Source organism: Oncorhynchus clarkii, chromosome 6, assembly GCF_045791955.1.
Source record: "Oncorhynchus clarkii lewisi isolate Uvic-CL-2024 chromosome 6, UVic_Ocla_1.0, whole genome shotgun sequence".
Lineage (NCBI taxonomy): Eukaryota > Metazoa > Chordata > Actinopteri > Salmoniformes > Salmonidae > Oncorhynchus > Oncorhynchus clarkii.
Window position 1 is genome coordinate 18,328,132 of NC_092152.1, and position 27,205 is coordinate 18,355,336.

The 27,205-nt window shown below is 43.2% G+C and overlaps 1 protein-coding gene across 1 annotated transcript in view; it reads left to right on the plus strand.

Annotated features, from left to right (window-relative positions):
* The window catches only part of LOC139410695 (small G protein signaling modulator 1a), a 79,546-nt gene that overhangs the window by 26,529 nt on the left and 25,812 nt on the right, over positions 1 to 27,205 (plus strand). Inside the window, exons 9-13 of the mRNA XM_071156103.1 lie at positions 23,854 to 23,978; positions 24,554 to 24,621; positions 24,829 to 24,992; positions 25,373 to 25,502; positions 25,597 to 25,761. Of these exons, the coding sequence (XP_071012204.1) occupies positions 23,854 to 23,978; positions 24,554 to 24,621; positions 24,829 to 24,992; positions 25,373 to 25,502; positions 25,597 to 25,761 (652 nt within the window). The remainder of the gene's footprint in view (positions 1 to 23,853; positions 23,979 to 24,553; positions 24,622 to 24,828; positions 24,993 to 25,372; positions 25,503 to 25,596; positions 25,762 to 27,205) is intronic.

Consider the following 27,205-nt stretch of genomic DNA (forward strand, 5'->3'; position numbering starts at 1 on the left):
AAGAAGGGCCAGAAGTATACAGAATGGTGTCGTCTGCATAGAGGTGGAGCAGAGAATCACCAGCAGCAAGAGCGACATCATTGATGTATGCAGAGAAAAGAGTCAGCCCGAGAATTTTGACACCTGAAGAAATACATACTACATGTCAAAGACTGCACTTTCACAAATACACCACGTCCCCATATGGATGTCTTTTCTCTCTCTCACATCAACTTTCCAGTTTCCTCTCCAAAATCCATTTTGCTCTCGCAACTACTTACTATAATTGTACAATAGATATAATTATAGCCAATGAACATAACCTGTAGCAGTCTACTGAAACGCAATTGGTCAAGTTTTTGGACCAATCGCGTCTTGACTGCTCTCTAATCTGATGTTTTAGCATAGAGATGAAAGGGGATGGTGAAAGGTGAACGATGTCTGACAATGAAGAGGTAAGTTCCATAGTTTTTCATTAGAGAAACTTGCTAACCAACTAGCTAGCTAATTAACTATGAGTTCAATATTGAAATTGAGTTAGTAGTTATTTGATCTTCTGTTATTAAAGCAGGCTATTGATGAAGCAAGCTAGGTTAACATCAGCTAGCTAGCAAGCTAACTAGCTAACGGTAGCTAGCTAGCTATCTAACATTTAACCGTGTGGTTTAACTACTGGACCAGTGTCCCGAAATCGGGAGAGTTGCTGCTCAATATGCGATATTTGACTAGAATGGCGTTGTAAACAAAAGCCAACTTTTTGGGACATAGACATGTCTTATATGGTCAGAAAGCTTAAATGACTGATAATCTAACTGCAGTGTCTAATTTACAGTAGCTATTACAGTGAAAATATACCATCTACTGTTTGAGGATAGTGCACAACAACAAAACACTTTTATCAAGGCAACTGCTTTGATACATTCACCTAACGGTATATAATGTACTTACATTCAGTAATCTTGCTCTGATTTGTCATCCTGAGGGTCCCAGAGATAAAATGTAGCATTGTTTAAATTTGATAAAATCATTTATTATACCCTAACACGATCCATGTTGTGTACAGTGTTTCGCATGAATTCCGACTCTTTCAACTTGCAACAAAACAATCTATGAAATCTAAACAGCTAAACTTTGTTTCACCCGGTCAAATTCAGTTTTTTTGCAATCTTCAGACACTCTAGAAGGCAACCAAACTTTGTTTCATCATTCTACATTACGTATTGGCTACACAACATGTCTAATAGCCCACAAAGGACAGCCATCATAACGCACCAATGAGACGGACGGTGTTCCCTTGATTGACAGTCTCTTGGTCCAATGACCACCTATCGTTTTGAAACATAGCTAGTTAGATAGCCAATGCTCTGGGCTTTACATGAGTATGTGATGGCCCTTTGTTGGAGTAATGGCCATTGTCATATGACTGTGCGCAATGCGATTCATTCTACATTGAAAATCTACAGGACACAGGGGAGTTTACGTTACGCAGCGCTCGCTTTCTTCTACAAAGTTTTCTCAAACATAAAAAGTCCAATATGGCTACAAACAGTATAAACTTCAAGTATACACATTTGGACGAGATTATTGCAGAAATTGACCGGGAGAGTGACATGAGGAGTCCTGCGCATAAGAAAGATTGGAAGGAGAAGGTAACCTTGTTTTTTTAAATCAGTAAGTAAAATATGTTTTTGCTTCTCGTGCTAATCCAGTTTTTTAAATGGTTTCATATTAATTTAAGATTTTTGTCTTTGATTTATAGATAGTGGGGCAAAAGAGTATTTAGTCAGCCACCAATTGTGCAAGTTCTCCCCCTTAAAAAGATGAGAGAGGCCTGTAATTTTCATCATAGGTACACTTCCACTATGACAGACAAAATGAGGAAAAAAATCCAGAAAATCACATTGTAGGATTTTTTATGAATTTATTTGCAAATTATGGTGGAAAATAAGTATTTGGTCAATAACAAAAGTTTATCTCAATACTTTGTTATATACCCTTTGTTGGCAATGACAGAGGTCAAACGTTTTCTGTAAGTCTTTCACACACTGTTGCTGGTATTTTGGCCCATTCCTCCATGCAGATCTCCTCTAGAGCAGTGATGTTTTGGGGCTGTTGCTGGGCAACACGGACTTTCAACTCCCCCCAAAGATTTTCTATGGGGTTGAGATCTAGAGACTGGCTAGGCCACTCCTACGAAGCCACTCCTTCGTTGCCCGGGCAGTGTGTTTGGGATCATTGTCATGCTGAAAGACCCAGCCACGTTTCATCTTCAATGCCCTTGCTGATGGAAGGAGGTTTTCACTCAAAATCTCACGATACATGGCCTCATTCATTCTTTCCTTTACACGGATCAGTCGTCCTGGTCCCTTTGCAGAAAAACAGCCCCAAAAAAGCATGATGTTTCCACCCCTATGCTTCACAGTAGGTATAGTGTTCTTTGGATGCAACTCAGCATTCTTTGTCCTCCAAACATGAGTTGAGTTTTTACCAAAAAGTTATATTTTGGTTTCATCTGACCATATGATATTCTCCCAATCTTCTTCTGGATCATCCAAATGCTCTCTAGCAAACTTCAGACGGGCCTGGACATGTACTGGCTTAAGCAGGGGGACAAGTCTGGCACTGCAGGATTTGAGTCCCTGGCGGCGTAGTGTGTTACTGATGGTAGGCTTTGTTACTTTGATCCCAGCTCTCTGCAGGTCATTCACTAGGTCCCCCCGTGTGGTTCTGGGATTTTTGCTCACCGTTCTTGTGATCATTTTGACCCCACAGGGTGAGATCTTGCTTGGAGCCCCAAGCAAGTCTTCCATTTCCTAATAATTGCTTCCACAGTTGATTTCTTCAAACCAAGCTGCTTACCTATTGCAGAGTCCGTCTTCCCAGCCTGGTGCAGGTCTACAATTTTGTTTCTGGTGTCCTTTGACAGCTCTTTCGCTTGGCCATAGTGGAGTTTGGAGTGTGACTGTTTGAGGTTGTGGACAGGTGTCTTTTATACTGATAACAAGTTCAAACAGGTGCCATTAATATAGGTAACGAGTGGAGGACAGAGGAGCCTCTTAAAGAAGAAGTTACAGGTCTGTGAGAGCCAGAAATCTTGCTTGTTTGTAGGTGACCAAATACTTATTTTCCACCATAATTTGCAAATAAATTCATAAATAATCCTACAATGTGAGTTTCTGGATTTTTTTTTTCTCATTTTGTCTGTCATAGTTGAAGTGTACCTATGATGAAAATTACAGGCCTCTCTCATCTTTTTAAGTGGGGAATTTGCACAATTGGTGGCTGACTAAATACTTTTTATATATATATTATTAAAATAAGATCATATTGATCAGAAATACAGTGTCGACATTGTTAATGTTGTAAATAAAGTTGTAAATGACTATTGTAGCTGGAAACGGCATATTTTTTTTATGGAATATCTACATAGGCGTACAGAGGCCCATTATCAGCAACCATCACTCCTGTGTTCCAATGGCACGTTGTATTAGCTAATCCAAGTTTATCATTTTAAAAGGCTAATTGATCATTAGAAAACCCATTTTCAATTATGTTAGAACAGCTGAAAACTGTTGTCCTGATTAATGAAGCAATAAAACTGGCCTTCTTTAGACTAGTTGAGTATCTGAAGCATCAGAATTTGTGGGTTCAATAAATGGCCAGAAACAAATAATTTCTTTCTTCTGAAACTCGTCAGTCTATTCTTGTTCTGAGAAATGAAGGCTAATCCATGCGAGAAATTGCCAAGAAACTAAATATCTCATTCAACGCTGTGTACACAGTACTACTCCCTTCACAGAACAGCGCAAACTGACTCTAACCAGACTAGAAAGTGGAGTGGGAGGCCCCGGTGCACAACTGAGCAAGAGGACAAGTACATTAGAGTGTCTAGTTTGAGAAACAGACGCCTCACAAGTCCTCAACTGGCAGCTTCATGAAATAGTACCCGCAAAACACCAGTCTCAACGTCAACGGTAAAGAGGCGACTCCGGGATGCTGTCCAGTGTCTGTGTTATTTTGCCCATCTTAATCTGTTCTTTTTACTGCCCAGTCTGAGATATGGCTTTTTCTTTTCAACTCTGCCTAGAAGGCCAGCATCCCAGAGTTGCCTCTTCAATGTTGCCGTTGAGACTGGTGTTTTGCGGGTACTATTTAATGAAGCTGCCAGTTGAGGACTTGTGAGGCGTATGTTTCTCAAACTAGACACTCTAATGTGCTTGTCCTCAGCCATTTCCAGCTTCAAAAGTCAGTTACAACATTAACAATGTCTACACTGTATTTCTGAACAATTTAATGTTACTGTAATAGACAAAAAATGTGCTTTTCTTTCAAAAACAAGGACATTTCTAAGTGACTCCAAACTTTTGAATGGTAGTATATATAGTATATAGTATATATGTATATATATATACAGTGTATATATATATATATATATATATATATATATATATATATATATATATATATACAACCTAAGTGTATGTACATTTCCGACTTCAACTATATATATATATATATATATATATATATATATATATATATATATATATATATATATATATATATATATATATATATAGTTGAAGTCGGAAATGTACATACACTTAGGTTGGAGTCATTAAAACTTGTTTTTCAACCACTCCACAAATTTCTTGTAAACAAACTATAGTTTTGGCAAGTCGGTTAGGACATCTACTTTGCGCATGACACAAGTAATTTTTCCAACATTTGTTTACAGACAAATTATTTCACTTATAATTCACTGTATCACAATTCCAGTGGGTCAGAAGTTTACATAAACTAAGTTGACTGTGCCTTTAAACAGCTTGGAAAATTCCAGAAAATGATGTCATGGCTTTAGAAGCCTCTGATAGGCTAATTGACATCATTTAAGTCAATTGGAGGTGTACCTGTGGATGTATGTCAAGGCCTACCTTCAAACTCAGTGCCTCTTTGCTTGACATCATGGGAAAATCAAAAGAAATCAGCCAAGACCTCAGAAAAATAATTGTAGACCTACACAAGTCTGGTTTGTCCTTGGGAGTATTTTCCAAACGCCTGAAGGTACCATGTTCATCTGTACAAATAATAGTATGCAAGTATTAACACCATGGGACCACGCAGCCGTCATACGGCTCAGGAACGAGACGCGTTCTGTCTCCTAGAGATGAACGTACTTTGGTGCGAAAAGTGCAAATCAATCCCAGAAAAACAGCAAAGGACCTTGTGAAGATGCTGGAGGAAACAGGTACAAAAGTATCTATAGCCACAGTAAATCTAATCCTATATCGACATAGCCAGAAAGGCCGCTCAGCAAGGAAGAAGCCACTGCTCCAAAACCGCCATAAAAGAGCCAGGTTTGCAACTGCACATGGGGACAAAGATCGTACTTTTTGGAGAAATGTCCTCTGGTCTGATGACACAAAAATAGAACTGTTTGGCCATAATAACCATCGTTACGTTTGGGGGAAGAAGGGGGAGTCTTGCAAGCCAAAGAACACCATCCCAACCATAAAGCACGGGGTGGCAGCATCATGTTGTGGAGGTGCTTTGCTGCAGGAGGGACGGGTGCACTTCACAAAATAGATGGCATCATGAGGTAGGAAAATTATGTAGATGTATTGAAGCAACATATCAAAACATCAGTCATGAAGTTAAAGCTTGGCGCAAATGGGTCTTCCAAATGGACAATGACCCCAAGCTAGTTCAAAAGTTGTGGCAAACTGGCTTAAGGACAACAAAGTCAAGGTATTGGAGTGGCCATTACAAAGCCCTACAAGCCCTACAAATCCTATAGAAAATTTGTGGGCAAAACTGAAAAAGCGTGTGTGAGCAAGCAGGCCTACAAACCTGACTCAGTTACACCAGCTCTGTCAGGAAAAATGGGCCAGAATTCACTCAACTTATTGTGGGAAGCTTGTGGAAAGATACCCAAAACGTTTGACCCAAGTTAAACAATTTAAAGGCAATGCTACCAAATACTGATTGAGTGTATGTAAACTTCTGACCAACTTGGAATGTGAATGAAAGAAATAAAAGCTGAAATAAATCATTCTCTCTACTATTATTCTGACATTTCACATTTTTAAAATAAAGTGGTGATCCTAACTGACCTAAGACAGAAATTTTTTACTAGGATTAAATGTCAGGAATTGTGAAAAACTGAGTTTAAATGTATTTGGCTAAGGTGTATGCAAACTTCCGACCTCAACTATATATACAGTGGGGAGAACAAGTATTTGATACACTGCCAATTTAGCAGGTTTTCCTACTTACAAAGCATGTAGAGGTCTGTATTTTTTTTTTATCATAGGTACACTTCAACTGTGAGAGACAGAATCTAAAACAAAAATCCAGAAAATCACATTGTATGATTTTTAAGTAATTAATTTGCATTTTATTGCATGACATAAGTTTTTGATCACCTACCAACCCGTAAGAATTACGGCTCTCACAGACCTGTTCGTTTTTCTTTAAGAAGCCCTCCTGTTCTCCACTCATTACCTGTATTAACTGCACCTGTTTGAACTCGTTACCTGTATAAAAGACACCTGTCCACACACTCAATCAAACAGACTCCAACTTCTCCACAATGGCCAAGACCAGAGAGCTGTGTAAGGACATCAGCGATAAAATTGTAGACCTGCACAAGGCTGGGATGGGCTACAGGACAATAGGCAAGCAGCTTGGAGAGAAGGTAACAACTGTTGGCACAATTATTAGAAAATGGAAGACGTTCAAGATGATGGTCAATCTCCTTCGGTCTGGGACTCCATGCAAGATCTCACCTCGTGGGGCATCAATGATCATGAGGAAGGTGAGGGATCAGCCCAGAACTACACGGCAGGACCTGGTCAATGACCTGAAGAGAGCTGGGACCACAGTCTCAAAGAAAACCATTAGTAACACACTACGCTGTCATGGATTAAAATCCTGCAGCGCATGTCCTGCTCAAGCCAGCGCATGTCCAGGCCCGTCTGAAGTTTGCCAATAACCATCTGGATGATCCAGAGGAGGAATGGGAGAAGGTCATGTGGTCTGATGAGACAAAAATAGAGCTTTTTAAACTCCACTCGCTGTGTTTGGAGGAAGAAGGATGAGTACAACCCCAAGAACACCATCCCAACCGTGAAGCATGGAGATGGAAACATAATTCTTTGGGGATGCTTTTCTGCAAAGGGGACAGGACGACTGCGCCGTATTGAGGGGAGGATGGATGGGGCCATGTATCGCGAGATCTTGGCCAACAACTCCTTCCCTCAGTAAGAGCATTGAAGATAGGTTGTGGCTGGGTCTTCCAGCATAACGACCCGAAACACACAGCCAGGGCAACTAAGGAGTGGCTCCGTAAGAAGCATCTCAAGGTCCTGGAGTGGCCTAGCCAGTCTCCAGACCTGAACCCAATAAAAAATCTTTGAAGGGAGCTGAAAGTCCATATTGCCGAGCGACAGCCCCGAAACCTGAAGGATCTGGAGAAGGTCTGTATGGAGGACTGGGCCAAAATCCCTGCTGCAGTGTGTGCAAACCTGGTCAAGAACTACAGGAAACGTATGATCTCTGTAATTGCAAACAAAGGTTTCTGTACCAAATATTAAGTTCTGCTTTTCTGATGTATCAAATAGTTATGTCATGCAATAAAATGCAAATTAATTACTTAAAAATCATACAATGTGATTTTCTGGATTTTTGTTTTATATTCTGTCTCTCACAGTTCAAGTGTACCTATGATAAAAATTACAGACCTCTACATGCTTTGTAAGTAGGAAACCTGCAAAATTGGCAGTGTATCAAATATTTGTTCTCCCCACTGAATATATATATTTATTTTATAGATGTGTTGTATATTTGATGTATTGATGCAGTGCTCATCCCCTGCTAAAATAAAGGTTCAATAAAATAAGTAATAGTAAACTTGAGTTCTAACTGATTTTTAAAAATCCTCAATAGTGGTAGAGAGTAAGATGACCTGTGGGAGCCAACTTCAAAGACACCTCATTCAAGTCCTTCCTCCACTCATTCAAATGTAGGAACTGGTTTCTCCAGTCAGACCCCTCTGCTGTCTCTGGCTCCACACCCACCCCCGTCCCGGCCATCTAGAGGTGTGAAGGTTAGTACCTTTTATGTACGGAAGCTAATGATCCATCATGTATGACATTCCTGGGAGTATGTTAACTTTAATTTTGTATTACCATAGCATTTTTATATGTTCTCTATAGTTATGTACTTTGAAATTGATCAATTGACCATTTCGGCCACTTGGGTACATTTGGGCAAACTCGTGAGGAGCACCTGGGAGACTTGATACAAAATATTATGTAGAGCTCTCATTCTTGAATGTATCAGTAAGAAACTTTGCACACCCACTGCTGTCCCCTTGTGGACAATGTCTACATGACACCTATATTCCTTGGTCAATGTATGGCCTTTATTTTGCAAAATTAATAGCAAAATTAATAGAAAACTGATGTTTTTTGTTTTTATCTTTTACTAGATCTAATGTGTTATATTCTCCTACATTAATTTCACATTTCCACAAACTTCAAAGTGTTTCCTTTTAAATAGTATCAAGAATATGCATATCTTTGCTTCAGGTCCTGAGCTACAGGCAGTTAGATTTGGGTATGTCATTTTAGGCGGAAATTGAGATGAAGGGTTTAAGCCTTAAGAATTTTTAACCAAAGCCAAGGTAGTTTATTTTTCTATACCGTCTCTGGTTTAACCTGTCTAGGACTGCGGAACCCCCCCGCGACAGCCAGTGAAAGTGCAGGACGCCAAATTCAAAACAACAAAAATCTCATAATTAACATTCCTCAAGCATACAAGTATTTTACACCATTTTAAAGATACAATTCTCCTTAATCCAACCACAGTGTCTGATTTAAAAAATTATTTACAGTGAAAGCACCACAAACGATTATGTAAGGTCACCACCAAGCCACAGAAAAAGAGAAGAGTCAAAAAAAGCAGAAATAGAGATAAAATTAATAACTAACCTTTGATGATCTTCATCATATGACACTCATATGAATTCATGTTACACAATACATGTATGTTTTGTTTGAGAAAGGTCATATTTAAATTAAAAAATCGGAGTTTACATTGGCACGTTACGTTCAGTAGTTCTAAAACATGCTGTGTTATTGCAGAGAGCCACGTCAATTTACAGAAATACTCATAATAAACATTGATAAAGATACGACTATTATACAAGGAACTTTAGATAAACTTCTCCTTAATGCAACCACTGTGTCAGATTTCAAAAAAACTTTACGGAGAAAGCAAACCATGCAATAATCTGAGTACAGCCTTTAGACAACAAAGCAGGCAAAAAGATACCCGCCATATTGGGTAGTCAACATTACTCAGAAATAGCATTTTAAATATTCACTTACCTTTTGATGATCTTCTTCAGAATGCACTCCCAGGAATCCCAGTTCCACCATAAATGTTTGATTTGTTCAATAATGTCCATCAGTTACATCCAAATATCTTCTTTTGTTAGGGCGTTTGGTAAACAAATCCAAAAGCGCATTCAGGTCGCGCCGAACGTCAGAGGAAAAGTTCAAAAAGTTCCGTTACAGCCCGTAGAAACATGCCAACCTAAGTATGGAATCAATCTTTAGGATGTTTTTAACATAAAACTTAATTAATGTTCCAACCGGACAATTCCTTTGTCTGTACAAATGAAGTGGAACGTAGCTACCTTTCACGTGAGCGCGCCAGACCGAGGCTGTGGCACTCTGCCAGACCACTCACTCAAAGAGCCCTTATGAGCCCCTCCTTTAGAGTAGAATCCTCAAAACAGGTTCTAAATACTGTTGACATCTAGGGGAAGCATTGGGAAGTCAAATATAACTAATATCACCCTGTATCTTCAATGGGGGCTGAGTTGAAAAACTACAAACCTCAGATTTCCCACTTCCTGGTTGGATTTTTCTCAGGTTTTCGCCTGCCATATGAGTTCTGTTATACTCACAGACATCATTCAAACAGTTTTAGAAACTTATGAGGGTTTTCTATCCAATAGTAATAATAATACGCATATATTAACATCTGGGACAGAGTAGGAGGCAGTTAATTCTGGGCATGCTATTCATCCAAAAGTGAAAATGCTGCCCCCTATCCCAAAAAGGTTCAATAAGAGCATTGTACCTAAATTGAGGAGGGATTTAGTAGAGTAGAAGGACTTGGAAGACCAGCAGAAGAGGTCAGTGATTGAGGAGGGAGAGCCAAGAGAGATCAGGCTCTGAACCAAATAATAGCCAATATTGTTAGCGGCATAGCTACTTTGAAATCCAATCTGATTTAAATAAAGATTCAATAACTTACTCTGTCAGTTTTTGTGCAGTTGCAATAAATGAGAATGATCTCAAACCATTTCTCTCTCTCCATCCCTCTTTCCATGCAGGTCCACTGTCACTAATGGTGGTGAAGTTGTTCTCTGTTCAGCTGATAGAAACAGGAGATACTCCTGTATGATGACCAGTCCATTCTGTTCCAAATAGCTGACCTAGGCTCTCCTCTATGAACAACTCCATAGTGTTTGTTCCTCTAATTTCTTTGACGCTGTATGAAGGCATTGTGCATAGAACATTTGTCAATTAGAGAGATGATGACCAGCTGCTGTCTATTGGTTTGAAAGATAGTTCTATACTGAATGTATGTGATAGTCATTGGTAAAGAATATGAGTAATGTAGGTAAGGGAAGAAGTGAAAACCTAGAGGAGGATAGCTTTCCCACGAGGTGGGTTAGGCATGAAATGACAGCAGGCTGTTTAATACTGAGCCAAGCTGACTCACAAGTGGTATGTATTGGTACAGGGTAATTCTACAGTAAGAGTGATGCTGACATACAATTTAAAATGTATGTCAAAGAAACCAATGATTGCAAATTGTTAAAATTAGTACTTGTGCATAGTTGTATGGTTTGTTTCACTTTGAAATCCTTGGTTTTTGTTTGACATACAGTACCAGTCAAAGGTTTGGACACACCTACTCATTCAAGGGTTTTTCTTTATTTTGACTAGTTTCTACATTTTCTAGAATAATAGTGAAGACATCAAGACTATGAATTAACACATATGAAATCATGTAGTAACCAAAAGTGTTAAACATATCATAATATATTTTATATGAAACCTTTTCAAAGTAGCCACCCTAAGTAAAGAGAAACGACAGTCCATCATTACTTTAAGACATGAAGGTCAGTCAATGCGGAACATTTCAAGAACTTTGAAAGTTTCTTCAAGTGCCGTTGCAAAAAGCCATCAAGCACTATGGTGATACTGGCTCTCATGACGACCGCCACAGGAAAGGAAGACCCAGAGTTACCTCTGCAGCAGAGGATAAATTCATTAGAGTTAACTGCTCCTCAGATTGCAGCCCAAATAAATGCTTCACAGAGTTCACGTAACAGCCACATCTCAACATCAACGGTTCAGAGGAGACTGCATGAATCAGGCCTTCATGGTTGAATTGTTGCAAAGAAACCACTACTAAAGGACACCAATAAGAATAAGAGACTTGCTTGGGCCAAGAAACACGAGCAATGGACATTAGACCGGTGGAAATATGTCCTTTGGTCTGATGAGTCCAAATTTGAGATTTTTGGTTCCAACTACCGTATCTTTGTGAAAGACGCAGAGTAGGTGAACGGATGATCTCTGCATGTGTGGTTCCCACAGTGAATGTAGGAGGAGGTGTGATGGTGTGGGTGTGCTTTGCTGGTGACTGTCAGTGATTTATTTAGAATTAAAGGCTCATTTAACCAGTATGGCTACCACAGCATTCTGCAGCGATACGCCATCCCATCTGGTTTGCGTTTAGTGGGACGATCATTTATTTTTCAACAGGACAATGACCCAACACACCTCCAGGCTGTGTAAGGGCAATTTGACCAAGATGGAGAGTGATGTAGTGCTGCATCAGATGACCTGGCCTCCACAATCACCCGACCTCAACCCAATTGAGATGGTTTGGGATGAGTTGGACCGCTGAGTGAAGGAAAAGCAGCCAACAAGTGCTCAGCATATGCGGGAACTACTTCAAGACTGTTGGAAAAGCATTCCAGGTGAAGATGGTTGAGAGAATGCCAAGAGTGTGCAAAGTTGTCATCAAGGCAAAGGGTGGCTACTTTGAAGAATCTAAAATATAAACAATATTTTGATTTGTTTAACACTTTTTTAGTTACTACATGATTCCATATGTGTTATTTCAAAGTGTTGATGTCTTCACTATTATTCTACAATGTAGAAAATAGTAAAAATAAAGAAAACCTTTGAATGACTAGTACTGTACATTTTAAAGTGAAAATGTGCTCAGAATCACTCTGTACCGTGGAATTTCCCTACTGCTCGGCTCAGTCCAGTCCCACATCCTGTGTTATCATTTATTTGGCAACATTCTTTTCCATATTTGCATATTTTGATATAGCCACAGCAGTCTTAAAATGGACTGTTACCTTGAATGCAACATTTAAGGTGTTTAAACATTTAAACTCCAATTGAACTCTGGGACATTTCCTGACATCTTATTTTCCTCTCTCTCTCACTCCAGTTGTTCTCAGGAGACAGGTCAGTGTGTGTAGAGAACACATTTGATGAGGTAGAGTCAGGTTTCTACTCAGGAGACAGGTCAGTTTGTGTAGAGAGAACACATTTGACCAGGTAGAGTCAGGTTTCTACTCAGGAGACAGGTCAGTGTGTGTAGGGAGAGCACATTTGACCAGGTAGAGTCAGGTTTCTACTCAGGAGACAGGTCAGTGTGTGTAGAGAACACATTTGACCAGGTAGAGTCAGGTTTCTACTCAGGAGACAGGTCAGTGTGTGTAGAGAACACATTTGACCAGGTAGAGTCAGGTTTCTACTCAGGAGACAGGTCAGTGTGTGTAGAGAACACATTTGACCAGGTAGAGTCAGGCTTCTACTCAGGAGACAGGTCAGTGTGTGTAGAGAGAACACATTTGACCAGGTAGAGTCAGGTTTCTACTCAGGAGACAGGTCAGTGTGTGTAGAGAGAACACATTTGACCAGGTAGAGTCAGGTTTCTACTCAGGAGACAGGTCAGTGTGTGTAGAGAACACATTTGACCAGGTAGAGTCAGGCTTCTACTCAGGAGACAGGTCAGTGTGTGTAGAGAGAACACATTTGACCAGGTAGAGTTTGGTTTCTACTCAGGAGACAGATCAGTGTGTGTAGAGAGAACACATTTGACCAGGTAGAGTCAGGTTTCTACTCAGGAGACAGGTCAGTGTGTGTAGAGAGAACACATTTGACCAGGTAGAGTCAGGTTTCTACTCAGGAGACAGGTCAGTGTGTGTAGAGAGAACACATTTGACCAGGTAGAGTCAGGTTTCTACTCAGGAGATAGGTCAGTGTGTGTAGAGAGAACACATTTGACCAGGTAGAGTCAGGTTTCTACTCAGGAGATAGGTCAGTGTGTGTAGAGAGAACACATTTGACCAGGTAGAGTCAGGCTTCTACTTCATCGCCTTGGACCACTACACCAACGAGGCAGAGGACACCAAGTTTGGACCAGTGAGTAACCAACTCATCTTATGATTTACACATCGCACTGCCTTCCTCACACTTCAGTGCCCTACTTTTGTTTATCTTTTTACCAATGTCTATGGATTGTACAATGGTTTTAAGTTGGGACTTGGACTCCATATTACATTTAATTATATATCCTGTATTGTTCTGCCCTCTATATATATTGTGCTAATGCACCACTGTAAGAACCTGGAGATCTTCACTGGTTCTGAGGGAGGTGATGTGGCCACAAACAGTGCCTGGGACATCTTCCAGTGCTACCACTGTCTGGAGAACAGCCAGAGGGTGGTCAAGACATCTGACTGAAGAACAGCCAGAGGGTGGTCAAGACATCTGACTGGAGAACAGCCAGAGGGTGGTCAAGACATCTGACTGGAGAACAGCCAGAGGGTGGTCAAGACATCGGACTGGAGAACAGCCAGAGGGTGGTCAAGACATCTGCTGCTACTTCATCTTAATTGTGTCAGCTCTGCTGCACCTGAGCGCTAAAGGTATGGCACCACACTCCCAACAGTCCTGTATGCTTAAACATATTTGTATACTCATTGATGTGTTTCTTAAAGTGGCAATCAGCAGTTGAAACAATAACAAAGCGTCCTCCCAGCCCCTGTTTTGGTAAAAAGCTGAGTGATGGGGCTGGAGAAATGTAACCACTCAAATTCATAGACAGAGCTATGGGTGCATAGGACTGACCATCGTGCCTCCTAAAACCCTATTGGAGGAACGACCCAAGGTTTGTCACCTCAGACATCCTCCAACGGGTTTTGAGAAGGATGCGAGTAGAGAGGAAGTCAGGAGTTGAGCAGAGATTAATTGCGACAGAGCTCATGTCATTGTTTTAGGTGGAATCTGATGTTGAATGATACATTTATTCTGTTTGCACGTATATCTTTGTTCTACTTGTGCTCTTTCCACAGGTGGCTCTGGCTTGCTGATAACATCTGATCTGATGAGACTCTTTATGCTGTTTGACTGATTTTATTCAATAAAGCTTCCAATGCCAAATTGAAATAATTTGAGATTCTGTAATTGATAGACAATAGTAGTTCCCAATCACACAATGACTATAAAACAAATGTTTTCCTCAGTTCACTGTTTGGTGACTGCATGGTGTTGTTTTGTCCTAAGTCCTCCTTTGAATGCTGTGTGTACTGATTCAGTTCTAAACGTCCATCATCGAGTCCATCCTCACCTCCTCCATCACTGCAACGGATTGTCCGGTCTGCTGAGAGGGTCATTGGTTGCAACCTGCGTTCCATCAAGGTCTTTCATGACTCCAGGGCAAGGAAGCGAAAGATCATCGCCGACCCCTTCCACCCCATCTTCCAAAGACTCCCCTCTGGCAAACGGTTCAGGTCATTCACAAACAAAACCTCCCACCACCTGAACAGTTTCTTCCCCGTGCCGTGGCCCTCACCAACCGTCCACCGGGTCCATGATGATCCTCTCATCCATGGACTTCACACTCTGCATTATTCATTCACGACTATGCACCTTGCACTATCATCCCAGAACTGAGCATTGCTCTTTGCACATCTCTTGCATGCAGAATTTAGAACGTTAATTATTTAGAACGTCAATTATTTAGCGTTCATAGTGTACATTCTGTATGTTTCAGATTCAGATTCCTATACATGCAAATGCATTTGGAATTTAAAGCTGATTCTGACATGTTAACCTGAGTTTAGCTGGTTTATCATGCGAGTTTACGTTCTATTATTTGGGACTGGTTATGTACTGGATGAACTGTAGCAGGTAGCAGATTCTCCCCTTTGTGTCTTCATATAATTCAAAATACACTGTGTGTATCCTTTAGCTTAATACCCTCAATATTGGCTCCTGCCTGCAATTAGTGGACTCGTTGTGTGGTGTTTGCTAGAGCTGACTGTCTGCTTTTCATTTTACAGACGAACGTTGCTGACTAACAAGTAATTAGCTAGCTAACTTTAGTACGTATATTCCACTCAACTCAAGGTATAGCATACCTATGATAATGTGTTTCCCAGTTAATTTGGTTATCAAGCTGCTGGGCTTCTCATTTGGCGCTTACTGCTCAAACCGGTTAGCTAGCTAAGCAGACTGCCCTATAGTGCATCACAAACAGAAGGCTTGAAATAGCCAATCACAACACTGGACTGGCCAATGGCAGGAATTTGTTTGTTCGTCCATCACTCCAGTAAAAGTGACAAATCTAAGGTTTTAGACTCGCCTTTAAGCCTACCCAAGGAACGCACTCGAGGGACCCGTCCTCTGGTCTGTCGACCACAATTCTTCTCTCTCAGTGTTTGCTCGCGCAATAATGTTTCTTCTTGCTCGCGCGTGTTCGACTTTTGAATCGGATTTGACACCATACAGGTACACCCCCTGGACAGGAAACTAGTCAATCGCAGGGCCTAACCCCAAGTAGAGACACGTCAGGTCCCATTTTTTATAGTCTTTGGTATTGGGCCGGGGATCGAAATCCCAACCTTCCAATCTCAGGGCAGACATTCTAACTACAAGGCCACTGAGTTGGTGAAACTGTAAAAAACAAACAAAATAAGAGAGGGAAAAATTCCTTTCAATATTGCCTCTGTATACTCTTATTAACAGTTATTAGTTATTAATGAATAGTGTGTCTATAATCTTCTTATTTTTTAAATCTCGTGCCAATATCAGTTCTTTTTAAGTCTTGATTCCAGTAGTTTATATTTTTTCCTAAGAGATTGTCAGTTGGATATGATCTCTGCAAGGTTTTGTACAGTGCCTTGCGAAAGTATTCGGCCCCCTTGAACTTTGCGACCTTTTGCCACATTTCAGGCTTCAAACATAAAGATATAAAACTGTATTTTTTTGTGAAGAATCAACAACAAGTGGGACACAATCATGAAGTGGAACGACATTTATTGGATATTTCAAACTTTTTTAACAAATCAAAAACTGAAAAATTGGGCGTGCAAAATTATTCAGCCCCTTTACTTTCAGTGCAGCAAACTCTCTCCAGAAGTTCAGTGAGGATCTCTGAATGATCCAATGTTGACCTAAATGACTAATGATGATAAATACAATTCACCTGTGTGTAATCAAGTCTCCGTATAAATGCACCTGCACTGTGATAGTCTCAGAGGTCCGTCAAAAGCGCAGAGAGCATCATGAAGAACAAGGAACACACAGGCAGGTCCGAGATACTGTTGTGAAGAAGTTTAAAGCCGGATTTGGATACAAAAAGATTTCCCAAGCTTTAAACATCCCAAGGAGCACTGTGCAAGCGATAATATTGAAATGGAAGGAGTATCTGTTACGGTGCGTGAATGAGGACCCAAAAGCGAATTAACGTAAACAGAGCTTCTTTAATAACAAAACAAAACGTAGGCTCAGATGGACCGGCAGGTTCCGACAGGACAGGACAAGGTTGCAGCAAACATGACGATAGTCTGGTTCAGGCATGAACAACACAAACAAGAATCCGACAAAGACAGGAGCAGAAACAGAGAGAGATATAGGGACCTAATCAGAGGGAAAAAGGGAACAGGTGGGAAAAGGGGTGAATGAGGTAGTCAGAGAAGACAAGGAACAGCTGGGGGAAAGAGGGACAGAAACGGTAACCTAGTACGACCAGCAGAGGGAGACAGGGTGAAAGGAAAGGACAGAAACAAGACACAACATGACAGTACATGACAGTACCCCCCCACTCACCGAGCGCCTCCTGGCGCACTCGAGGAGGAAGCCTGGCGGCAACGGAGGAAATCATCGATCAGCGCACGGTCCAGCACGTCCCGAGAGGGAACCCAACTCCTCTCCTCAGGACCGTACCCCTCCCAATCTATGAGGTACTGGTGACCACGGCCCCGAGGACGCATGTCCAAAATCCTACGGACCCTGTAGATGGGTGCGCCCTCGACAAGGATGGGGGGGGGGGGGGGGGGAAGACGAGCGGGGGCGCGAAGAACGGGCTTGATACAGGAGACATGGAAGACCGGGTGGACGCGACGAAGGTATCGTGGAAGAAGAAGTCGAACTGCGACAGGATTAATGACCCGAGAAATACGGAACGGACCAATGAACCGCGGGGTCAACTTGCGAGAAGCCGTCTTAAGGGGAAGGTTCTGAGTGGAGAGCCAAACTCTCTGACCGCGACAATATCTAGGACTCTTAGTTCTACGCTTATTAGCAGCCCTCACAGTCTGCGTCCTATAACGGCAAAGTGCAGACCTGACCCTCTTCCAGGTGCGCTCGCAACGTTGGACAAAAGCCTGAGCGGAGGGGACGCTGGACTCGGCGAACTGAGATGAGAACAGCGGAGGCTGGTACCCGAGGCTACTCTGAAAAGGAGATAGCCCGGTCGCAGACGAAGGAAGCGAGTTGTGGGCGTATTCTGCCCAGGGGAGCTGTTCTGACCAAGACGCAGGGTTGCGAAAAGAAAGACTGCGTAAGATGCGACCAATAGTCTGATTGGCCCGTTCTGCTTGACCGTTAGACTGGGGGTGAAAGCCGGAAGAGAGACTGACGGAAGCCCCAATCAAACGGCAAAACTCCCTCCAAAATTGAGACGTGAATTGCGGACCTCTGTCCGAAACGACGTCTGACGGAAGGCCATGAATTCTGAAAACATTCTCGATGATGATTTGTGCCGTCTCTTTAGCAGAAGGAAGCTTAGCAAGGGGAATGAAATGAGCCGCCTTAGAGAACCTATCGACAACCGTAAGAATAACAGTCTTCCCCGCTGACGAAGGCAGTCCGGTGACAAAATCTAAGGCGATGTGAGACCACGGTCGAGAGGGAATAGGAAGCGGCCTGAGACGGCCGGCAGGAGGAGAGTTACCGGACTTAGTCTGCGCGCAGACCGAACAAGCAGCCACGAAACGACGCGTGTCATGCTCCCGGGTGGGCCACCAAAAACGCTGGCGAATGGAAGCAAGCGTACCCCGAACGCCAGGGTGGCCGGCTAACTTGGCAGAGTGAGCCCACTGAAGAACGGCCAGACGAGTAGGAACGGGAACGAAAAGAAGGTTCCTAGGACAAGCGCGCGGCGACGGAGTGTGAGTGAGCGCTTGTTTTACCTGCCTCTCAATTCCCCAGACAGTCAACCCGACAACACGCCCCTCAGGGAGAATCCCCTCGGGGTCAGTGGAGGCTACTGAAGAACTGAAGAGACGAGACAAAGCATCAGGCTTGGTGTTCTTAGAGCCCGGACGATAAGAAATCACGAACTCGAAACGAGCGAAAAACAGCGCCCAACGCGCCTGACGCGCATTAAGTCGTTTGGCAGAACGGATGTACTCAAGGTTCCTATGGTCAGTCCAAACGACAAAAGGAACGGTCGCCCCCTCCAACCACTGTCGCCATTCGCCTAGGGCTAACCGGATGGCGAGCAGTTCGCGGTTACCCACATCATAGTTACGTTCCGACGGCGACAGGCGATGAGAAAAATACGCGCATGGGTGGACCTTGTCGTCAGAGAGGGAGCGCTGAGAAAGAATGGCTCCCACGCCCACCTCTGACGCGTCAACCTCGACAACGAACTGTCTAGAGACGTCAGGTGTAACAAGGATAGGAGCGGATGTAAAACGATTCTTGAGGAGATCAAAAGCTCCCTGGGCGGAAACGGACCACTTAAAGCACGTCTTGACAGAAGTAAGGGCTGTGAGAGGAGCTGCCACCTGACCGAAATTACGGATGAAACGACGATAGAAGTTCGCGAAGCCGAGAAAGCGCTGCAGCTCGACGCGTGACTTAGGGACGGGCCAATCAATGACAGCTTGGACCTTAGCGGGATCCATCTTAATGCCTTCAGCGGAAATAACAGAACCGAGAAATGTGACGGAGGAGGCATGAAAAGTGCACTTCTCAGCCTTCACAAAAAGACAATTCTCTAAAAGGCGCTGGAGGACACGTCGAACGTGCTGAACATGAATCTGGAGTGACGGTGAAAAAATCAGGATATCGTCAAGGTAAACGAAAACAAAGATGTTCAGCATGTCTCTCAGGACATCATTGACTAATGCCTGAAAGACAGCTGGAGCGTTAGCGAGGCCGAAAGGAAGAACCCGGTATTCAAAGTGCCCTAACGGAGTGTTAAACGCCGTCTTCCACTCGTCCCCCTCCCTGATGCGCACGAGATGGTAAGCGTTACGAAGGTCCAACTTAGTGAAAAACCTGGCTCCCTGCAGGATCTCGAAGGCTGAAGACATAAGAGGAAGCGGATAACGATTCTTCACTGTTATGTCATTCAGCCCTCGATAATCTATGCAGGGGCGCAGAGACCCGTCCTTCTTCTTGACAAAAAAAAACCCCGCTCCGGCGGGAGAGGAGGAGGGGACTATGGTACCGGCGTCAAGAGCTACAGACAAATAATCTTCGAGAGCCTTACGTTCGGGAGCCGACAGAGAGTATAGTCTACCCCGGGGGGGGGTGGTTCCCGGAAGGAGATCAATACTACAATCATACGACCGGTGTGGAGGAAGAGAGGTGGCCCTGGACCGACTGAACACCGTGCGCAGATCGTGATATTCCTCCGGCACCCCTGTCAAATCACCAGGCTCCTCCTGTGAAGAAGAGACAGAGGAAACAGGAGGGATAGCAGACATTAAACATTTCACATGACAAGAGACGTTCCAGGAGAGGATAGAATTACTAGACCAATTAATGGAAGGATTATGACAAACTAGCCAGGGATGGCCCAAAACAACAGGTGTAAAAGGTGAACGAAAAATTAAAAAAGAAATGGTTTCGCTATGATTACCAGAAACAGTGAGGGTTAAAGGTAGTGTCTCACGCTGAATCCTGGGGAGAGGACTACCATCCAGGGCGAACAAGGCCGTGGACTCCCTTAACTGTCTGAGAGGAATGTCATGTTCCCGAGCCCAGGTCTCGTCCATAAAACAGCCCTCCGCCCCAGAGTCTATTAAGGCACTGCAGGAAGCTGACGAACCGGTCCAGCGTAGATGGACCGACAAGGTAGTGCAGGATCTTGAAGGAGAGACAGGAGTAGTAGCGCTCACCAGTAGCCCTCCGCTTACTGATGAGCTCTGGCTTTTACTGGACATGAAGTGACAAAATGACCAGCAGAACCGCAATAGAGACAGAGGCGGTTGGTGATTCTCCGTTCCCTCTCCTTAGTCGAGATGCGGATACCTCCCAGCTGCATAGGCTCAGCACCCGAGCCGGCAGAGGAAGATGGTAGTGATGCGGAGAGGGGGGCAACGGAGAACGCGAGCTCCTTTCCACGAGCTCGGTGACGAAGATCAACCCGTCGCTCAATGCGAATAGCGAGTTCAATCAAGGAATCCACGCTGGAAGGAACCTCCCGGGAGAGAATCTCATCCTTTACCTCTGCGCGGAGACCCTCCAGAAAACGAGCGAGCAAAGCCGGCTCGTTCCAGCCACTGGAGGCAGCAAGAGTGCGAAACTCAATAGAGTAGTCTGTTATGGATCGATTACCTTGACATAGGGAAGACAGGGCCCTGGAAGCCTCCTCCCCAAAAACAGATCGATCAAAAACCCGTATCATCTCCTCCTTAAAGTCCTGATACTGGTTAGTACACTCAGCCCTTGCCTCCCAGATTGCCGTGCCCCACTCACGAGCCCGTCCAGTAAGGAGAGATATGACGTAGGCGACACGAGCAGTGCTCCTGGAGTAAGTGTTGGGCTGGAGAGAAAACACAATATCACACTGGGTGAGGAACGAGCGGCATTCAGTGGGCTCCCCAGAGTAACACGGCGGGTTATTGATCCTGGGCTCCGGAGATTCGAAAGCCCTGGAAGTGGCCGGTGGATCGAGGCGGAGATGGTGAACCTGTTCTGTGAGGTTGGAGACTTGGGTGGCCAGGGTCTCAACGGCATGTCGAGCAGCAGACAATTCCTGCTTGTGTCTGCCTAGCATCGCTCCCTGGATCTCGACGGCTGAGTGGAGAGGATCCGAAGTCGCTGGGTCCATTCTTGGTCGGATTCTTCTGTTACGGTGCGTGAATGAGGACCCAAAAGCGAATTAACGTAAACAGAGCTTCTTTAATAACAAAACAAAACGTAGGCTCAGATGGACCGGCAGGTTCCGACAGGACAGGACAAGGTTGCAGCAAACATGACGATAGTCTGGTTCAGGCATGAACAACACAAACAAGAATCCGACAAAGACAGGAGCAGAAACAGAGAGAGATATAGGGACCTAATCAGAGGGAAAAAGGGAACAGGTGGGAAAAGGGGTGAATGAGGTAGTCAGAGAAGACAAGGAACAGCTGGGGGAAAGAGGGACAGAAACGGTAACCTAGTACGACCAGCAGAGGGAGACAGGGTGAAAGGAAAGGACAGAAACAAGACACAACATGACAGTACATGACAGTATCAGACCACTGCAAATCTACCAAGACCTGGCCGTCTCTCTAAACTTTCCGCTCATACAAGGAGAAGACTGATCAGAGATGCAGCCAAGAGGCCCATGATCACTCTGGATGAACTGCAGAGATCTACAGCTGAGGTGGGAGACTCTGTCCATAGGACAACAATCAGTCGTATATTGCACAAATCTGGCCTTTATTGAAGAGTGGCAAGAAGAAAGCCATTTCTTAAAGATATCCATAAAAAGTGTCGTTTAAAGTTTGCCACAAGCCACCTGGGAGACAAACCAAACATGTGGAAGAAGGTGCTCTGGTCAGATTAAACCAAAATTGAACTTTTTGGCAACAATGCAAAACGTTATGTTTGGCGTAAAAGCAAAACAGCTCATCACCCTGAACACACCATCCCCACTGTCAAACATGGTGGTGGCAGCATCATGGTTTGGGCCTGCTTTTCTTCAGCAGGGACAGGGAAGATGGTTAAAATTGATGGGAAGATGGATGGAGCCAAATACAGGACCATTCTGGAAGAAAACCTGATGGAGTCTGCAAAAGACCTGAGACTGGGACGGAGATTTGTCTTCCAACAAGACAATGATCCAAAACATAAAGCAAAATCTACAATGGAATGGTTCAAAAATAAACATATCCAGGTGTTAGAATGGCCAAGTCAAAGTCCAGACCTGAATCCAATCGAGAATCTGTGGAAAGAACTGAAAACTGCTGTTCACAAATGCTCTCCATCCAACCTCACTGAGCTCGAGCTGTTTTGCAAGGAGGAATGGGAAAAAAATTCAGTCTCTCGATGTGCAAAACTGATAGAGACATACCCCAAGCGACTTACAGCTGTAATCGCAGCAAAAGGTGGCGCTACAAAGTATTAACTTAAGGGGGCTGAATAATTTTGCACGCCCAATCTTTCAGTTTTTGATTTGTTAAAAAAGTTTGAAATATCCAATAAATGTCGTTCCACTTCATGATTGTGTCCCACTTGTTGTTGATTCTTCACAAAAAAAATACAGTTTTATATCTTTATGTTTGAAGCCTGAAATGTGGCAAAAGGTCTCAAAGTTCAAGGGGGCCGAATACTTTCGCAAGGCACTGTATATCTAACCTATCATATGAATATCCTTTTCTGACTCAAATTGGATTCCCTCAGATTGCTCTGATGTCCAAAACATTTAAATTAGAAATGTATTGATATGAAACTATTAAGTTGCACGTATTTTAAGATATCTACATTGGTCAGTCCAAAATTGCTTTTTATTTCTGTCATGGAAATAAATGTATTTCCTATTACCAAGTCATTTATGGTTTCTATGCTTTTAGTTTTCCATGTAGAACAATTTATCAGAGATTTCTGATAAGCTATCCAAGGATTGTTCCATAAGGTTGTGTTTTTAGGGAGTGATATTGGTTCTTGTAGAATATATTTCATGTTCTTCCATATTGTTATAGTGTTCTTAACTATGTAGAATATATTTCATGTTCTTCCATATTGTTATAGTGTTCTTAACTATGTAGAATATATTTAATGCGCTTCCATATTGTTATAGTGTTCTTAACTATGTAGAATATATTTAATGCGCTTCCATATTGTTATAGTGTTCTTAACTATGTAGAATAGATTTCATGTTATTCCATATTGTTATAATGTTCTTAACTATGACGTTCTTAGCTTTATCCTTAGAAAATATACATGTAAAAAGATCCTGGGGATTAGCATGCACATCTTAAATATGTACCCAATGTTCTACTTTAGTGCATTTAACTATATGTCGCAAGTGGCAAGTTGATACAATTCCAAGTCTGGAAGGTTAAAACCACCCCCTGACTTAGGAAGATGTAAAACCTTCCTTTTTAGTCTATGAGTTTTATTTCCCCATATAAAGTCTGTTATGATGAGTATACTTTTTTAAATAATGTCTTCGCTGGGGTAATTGGTATATTATTTCTTCATAGTTCACTTAAGAAAACAGATCCTCAAACTGTTATCCTTCTTGGCATTACAGAGGGATGACATGGAGGCTATCCCAGGATACCTTTCTCTCCACCAGACAGCTCACATCATGACGCTGAAGTGGACGCCCAATCAGCTGATGAACGGCTCTGTGGGAGACCTGGACTATGAGCACAGGTGGGGAGAGCAATTCACTAATGATCCTATCTCTCACTTATGTACATCAAGATGGCACAGCAAGGTGATGACTGTTTGTAGGAACACCATACACCAACTGTGTTTAAGTTGATGTCTACAGTTGGTGCAGCGGTTCAGTGTGACTAAATCATGTAGCGTGTCTGTCTAAGTGTTACTCAGGAGGGCTTTGAGTCCTGAGGTCAACTCTGGAGAGGGGAATATGACGAGGGTTGTTTGTAGGGGCAGCAGGGGGACATGTTCAAGCATACTTCAAAGTAACTAGTCATATAATTTTAGTGACTTTGGTTCTTAGCCCGTGGTGTTGTTTGCTGTGTATCACTTACATTTTCATTAAAGAGCACTTTTGGGAGCAGCAAACACTCTTACTTATGCAAAATACTGAACCCCAACTTTAATAATTTCTACATTCAGTAACACAGACCGTATTCAGAATTCTGCACACACCAAGAGAGACACACAACACACATATCCCCATGGCGATCTTTGTTGTTCAACTCAGTGTGACAAGGTGAGTGATGTCTCAATAACCCCGGCTTTGATTCCATCTCTTTCAGTGTGTACTGGGACTACGCTATGACCATACGTCTGGAGGAGATTGTTTATTTGCACTGTCATCAGCAGGGTAGGTCCACCAATGGAGGCTAGTGGAGAGAGACATTGGGAGGACAGGCTCATTGTAATGTCTGGATTGTAATCGGCACATCTTGTATGGAGCTCAACTACTTGCTACTGCTATCAACGACAGCTAGTTCTGGTTCATTTACGGAGTTGTTCATATCATTTTTTGATATTTAAAAGGTCCATAAAAGGTATAAATTATTCTCCGCAGTGGACACCGGGGGCACGGTGGTGCTGGTGAGCCAGGACGGCATCCAGAGACCCCCGCTGCGCTTCCCCAGAGGGGGGCACTTGCTCCAGTTCCTCTCCTGCCTGGAGAACGGCCTTCTGCCACACGGCCAGCTCGACCCTCCGCTCTGGTCCCAGAGGGGAAAGGTCATCCCTATTTCATTTGATTATTAAAAAAAAGACAGATCATGAGTTATTTTAGCCAATGTGTATGTGTGAGTATATGTGTTAGACTGCTTAAAGCCTGTATCATGTCTACTGGGCAGAATAAATAATGAAACCCTCCCACACAAAGCTTCTTTAAGCCAGACCTTATTAAGTATTGCTTAATAGGCAGTCCTTCTGTTTGGTGGAAGTGTGGATGTTTTACAAATCTAGACTATTTAAAGACACTGTGCTATCAAAATCTTAATTTTAAAAAATGTCTTAATTAACAAAGAATGCTGTTAATCATTTTAGATTTTGACAGTTTGTCATATTTTTGGGGCATTTACTGTATCTAACATTCCCCTAATTTCTGACTACAGGGGAAAGTGTTCCCTAAACTGAGAAACAGGTGTTCACAGGGATCCTCGGACTCCGTGTCTGATAAGGAGGAGGACGAGGCCACGGACTATGTTTTCCGCATCCTGTTCCCCAACAGCCAATCAGAGTTTGGTAAGTGACCTCAACCCCTCCTCCATTCATGTGATCACTTCAGGTGCTGTTTTTTGTTTGAAAAAAATCCAACTGTCCTCATTGTCCATTCCAGTGACTATAACCCACCCTCCCCGTCTTCCCCCGGGGGTTCCTCTCCTGTCCCGCTCCTTCTCCCTCCACCTGAGAGGACAGCCCCCAACCAAAGGGAACCTGGTGGTCCCTAAGCGCTCCTGCAGTTGTCCCGGAGACCCCCCATCGCCCACCACAGGGAACAGCTGTAACGTTACCACACCTCAGCTCCTCCTTCAGTCTGTTCGTCCACTTGCTTTGCTTCAATCACTGCCTCGCCCTCTGTCTCCTTCCTGCAAATCTTACAAATGAGTCCCCTAATCAAGCGCTCTCTGTCCTCTTCCCTTAACCTCAGTCCCTCTTGGACAATAGGTGGATGATTGACTGGCCACGGGCCTTCCAATATAAAAAACACAGCGTTATGTCGGGGTACACAGTGGTTTACAGTAGTAGAAAAAGCAAATGTTGAGCAAGCAAATTGTCATGCTTAGGGACGAATTCTAACTTCAGATGCACACACAACATAAACATTTTGTATTATTCATGCCTTGACGTCAATGGAAGATATGCCTGAGAACTTGAGTTAGTATGTGCCCATAAAGAGAATATAGAAACATAAAGACAAATAAGAATGTGTCATCATAACCATGCCAAAAGACTGTTGTTCACCCTCCGCAGATTGAAATGCCTTGATTCCCCAAATGTCATTGTTGATGTGCTTGATTTGCTCTCTAACTCCACCTCTATGGCAGCTATTAACACTTCCTCAAATCAAGTGACAGATCTTGCCCAATTTGTCTAATTCAGCTGTGATCGTGTCTTGAGAATCATCTCCAGAGGTGTCCAAATCATGACGGGACAATGTGATTCTGGCTGGGAGTTTGAGCCTCTCCAGTTACAGTATAGCACAGAGTTTCAGACCAGGGTCAAATACATATACCGATGTAAATCAAATCAAATCAAATAAATTGTCACATACACATGGTTAGCAGATGTTAATGCGAGTGTAGCGAAATGCTTGTGCTTCTAGTTCCGACAATGCAGTAGTAACCAACGAGTAATCTAACCTAACAATTCCACAACTACTACCTTATACACACAAGTGTAAAGGGATAAAGAATATTTACATAAAGATATATGAATGGGGGCCTCCCGGGTGGCGCAGTGGTTAAGGGCCATCAGAGTCCCTGGGTTCGCGCCCAGGCTCTGTCGTAACCGGCCGCGACCGGGAGGTCCGTGGGGCGACGCACAATTGGCCTAGCGTCGCCCGGGTTAGGGAGGGCTTGGTCGGTAGGGGTGTCCTTGTCTCATCGCGCACCAGCGACTCCTGTGGCGGGCTGGGCGCAGTGTGCGCTAACCAAGGTGGCCAGGTGCACGGTGTTTCCTCCGGCGCATTGGTGCGGCTGGCTTCCGGGTTGGATGCGTGCTGTGTTAAGAAGCAGTGCGGCTTGGTTGGGTTGTGTATCGGAGGACGCATGACTTTCAACCTTCGTCTCTCCCGAGCCCGTACGGGAGTTGTAGCGATGAGACAAGATAGTAGCTACTACAACAATTGGATACCACGAAATTGGGGAGAAAAAGGGGTAAAATTAAAAATAAAATAAATAAATAAATTTAAAAAAAAGATATATGAATGAGTGATGGTACAGAAC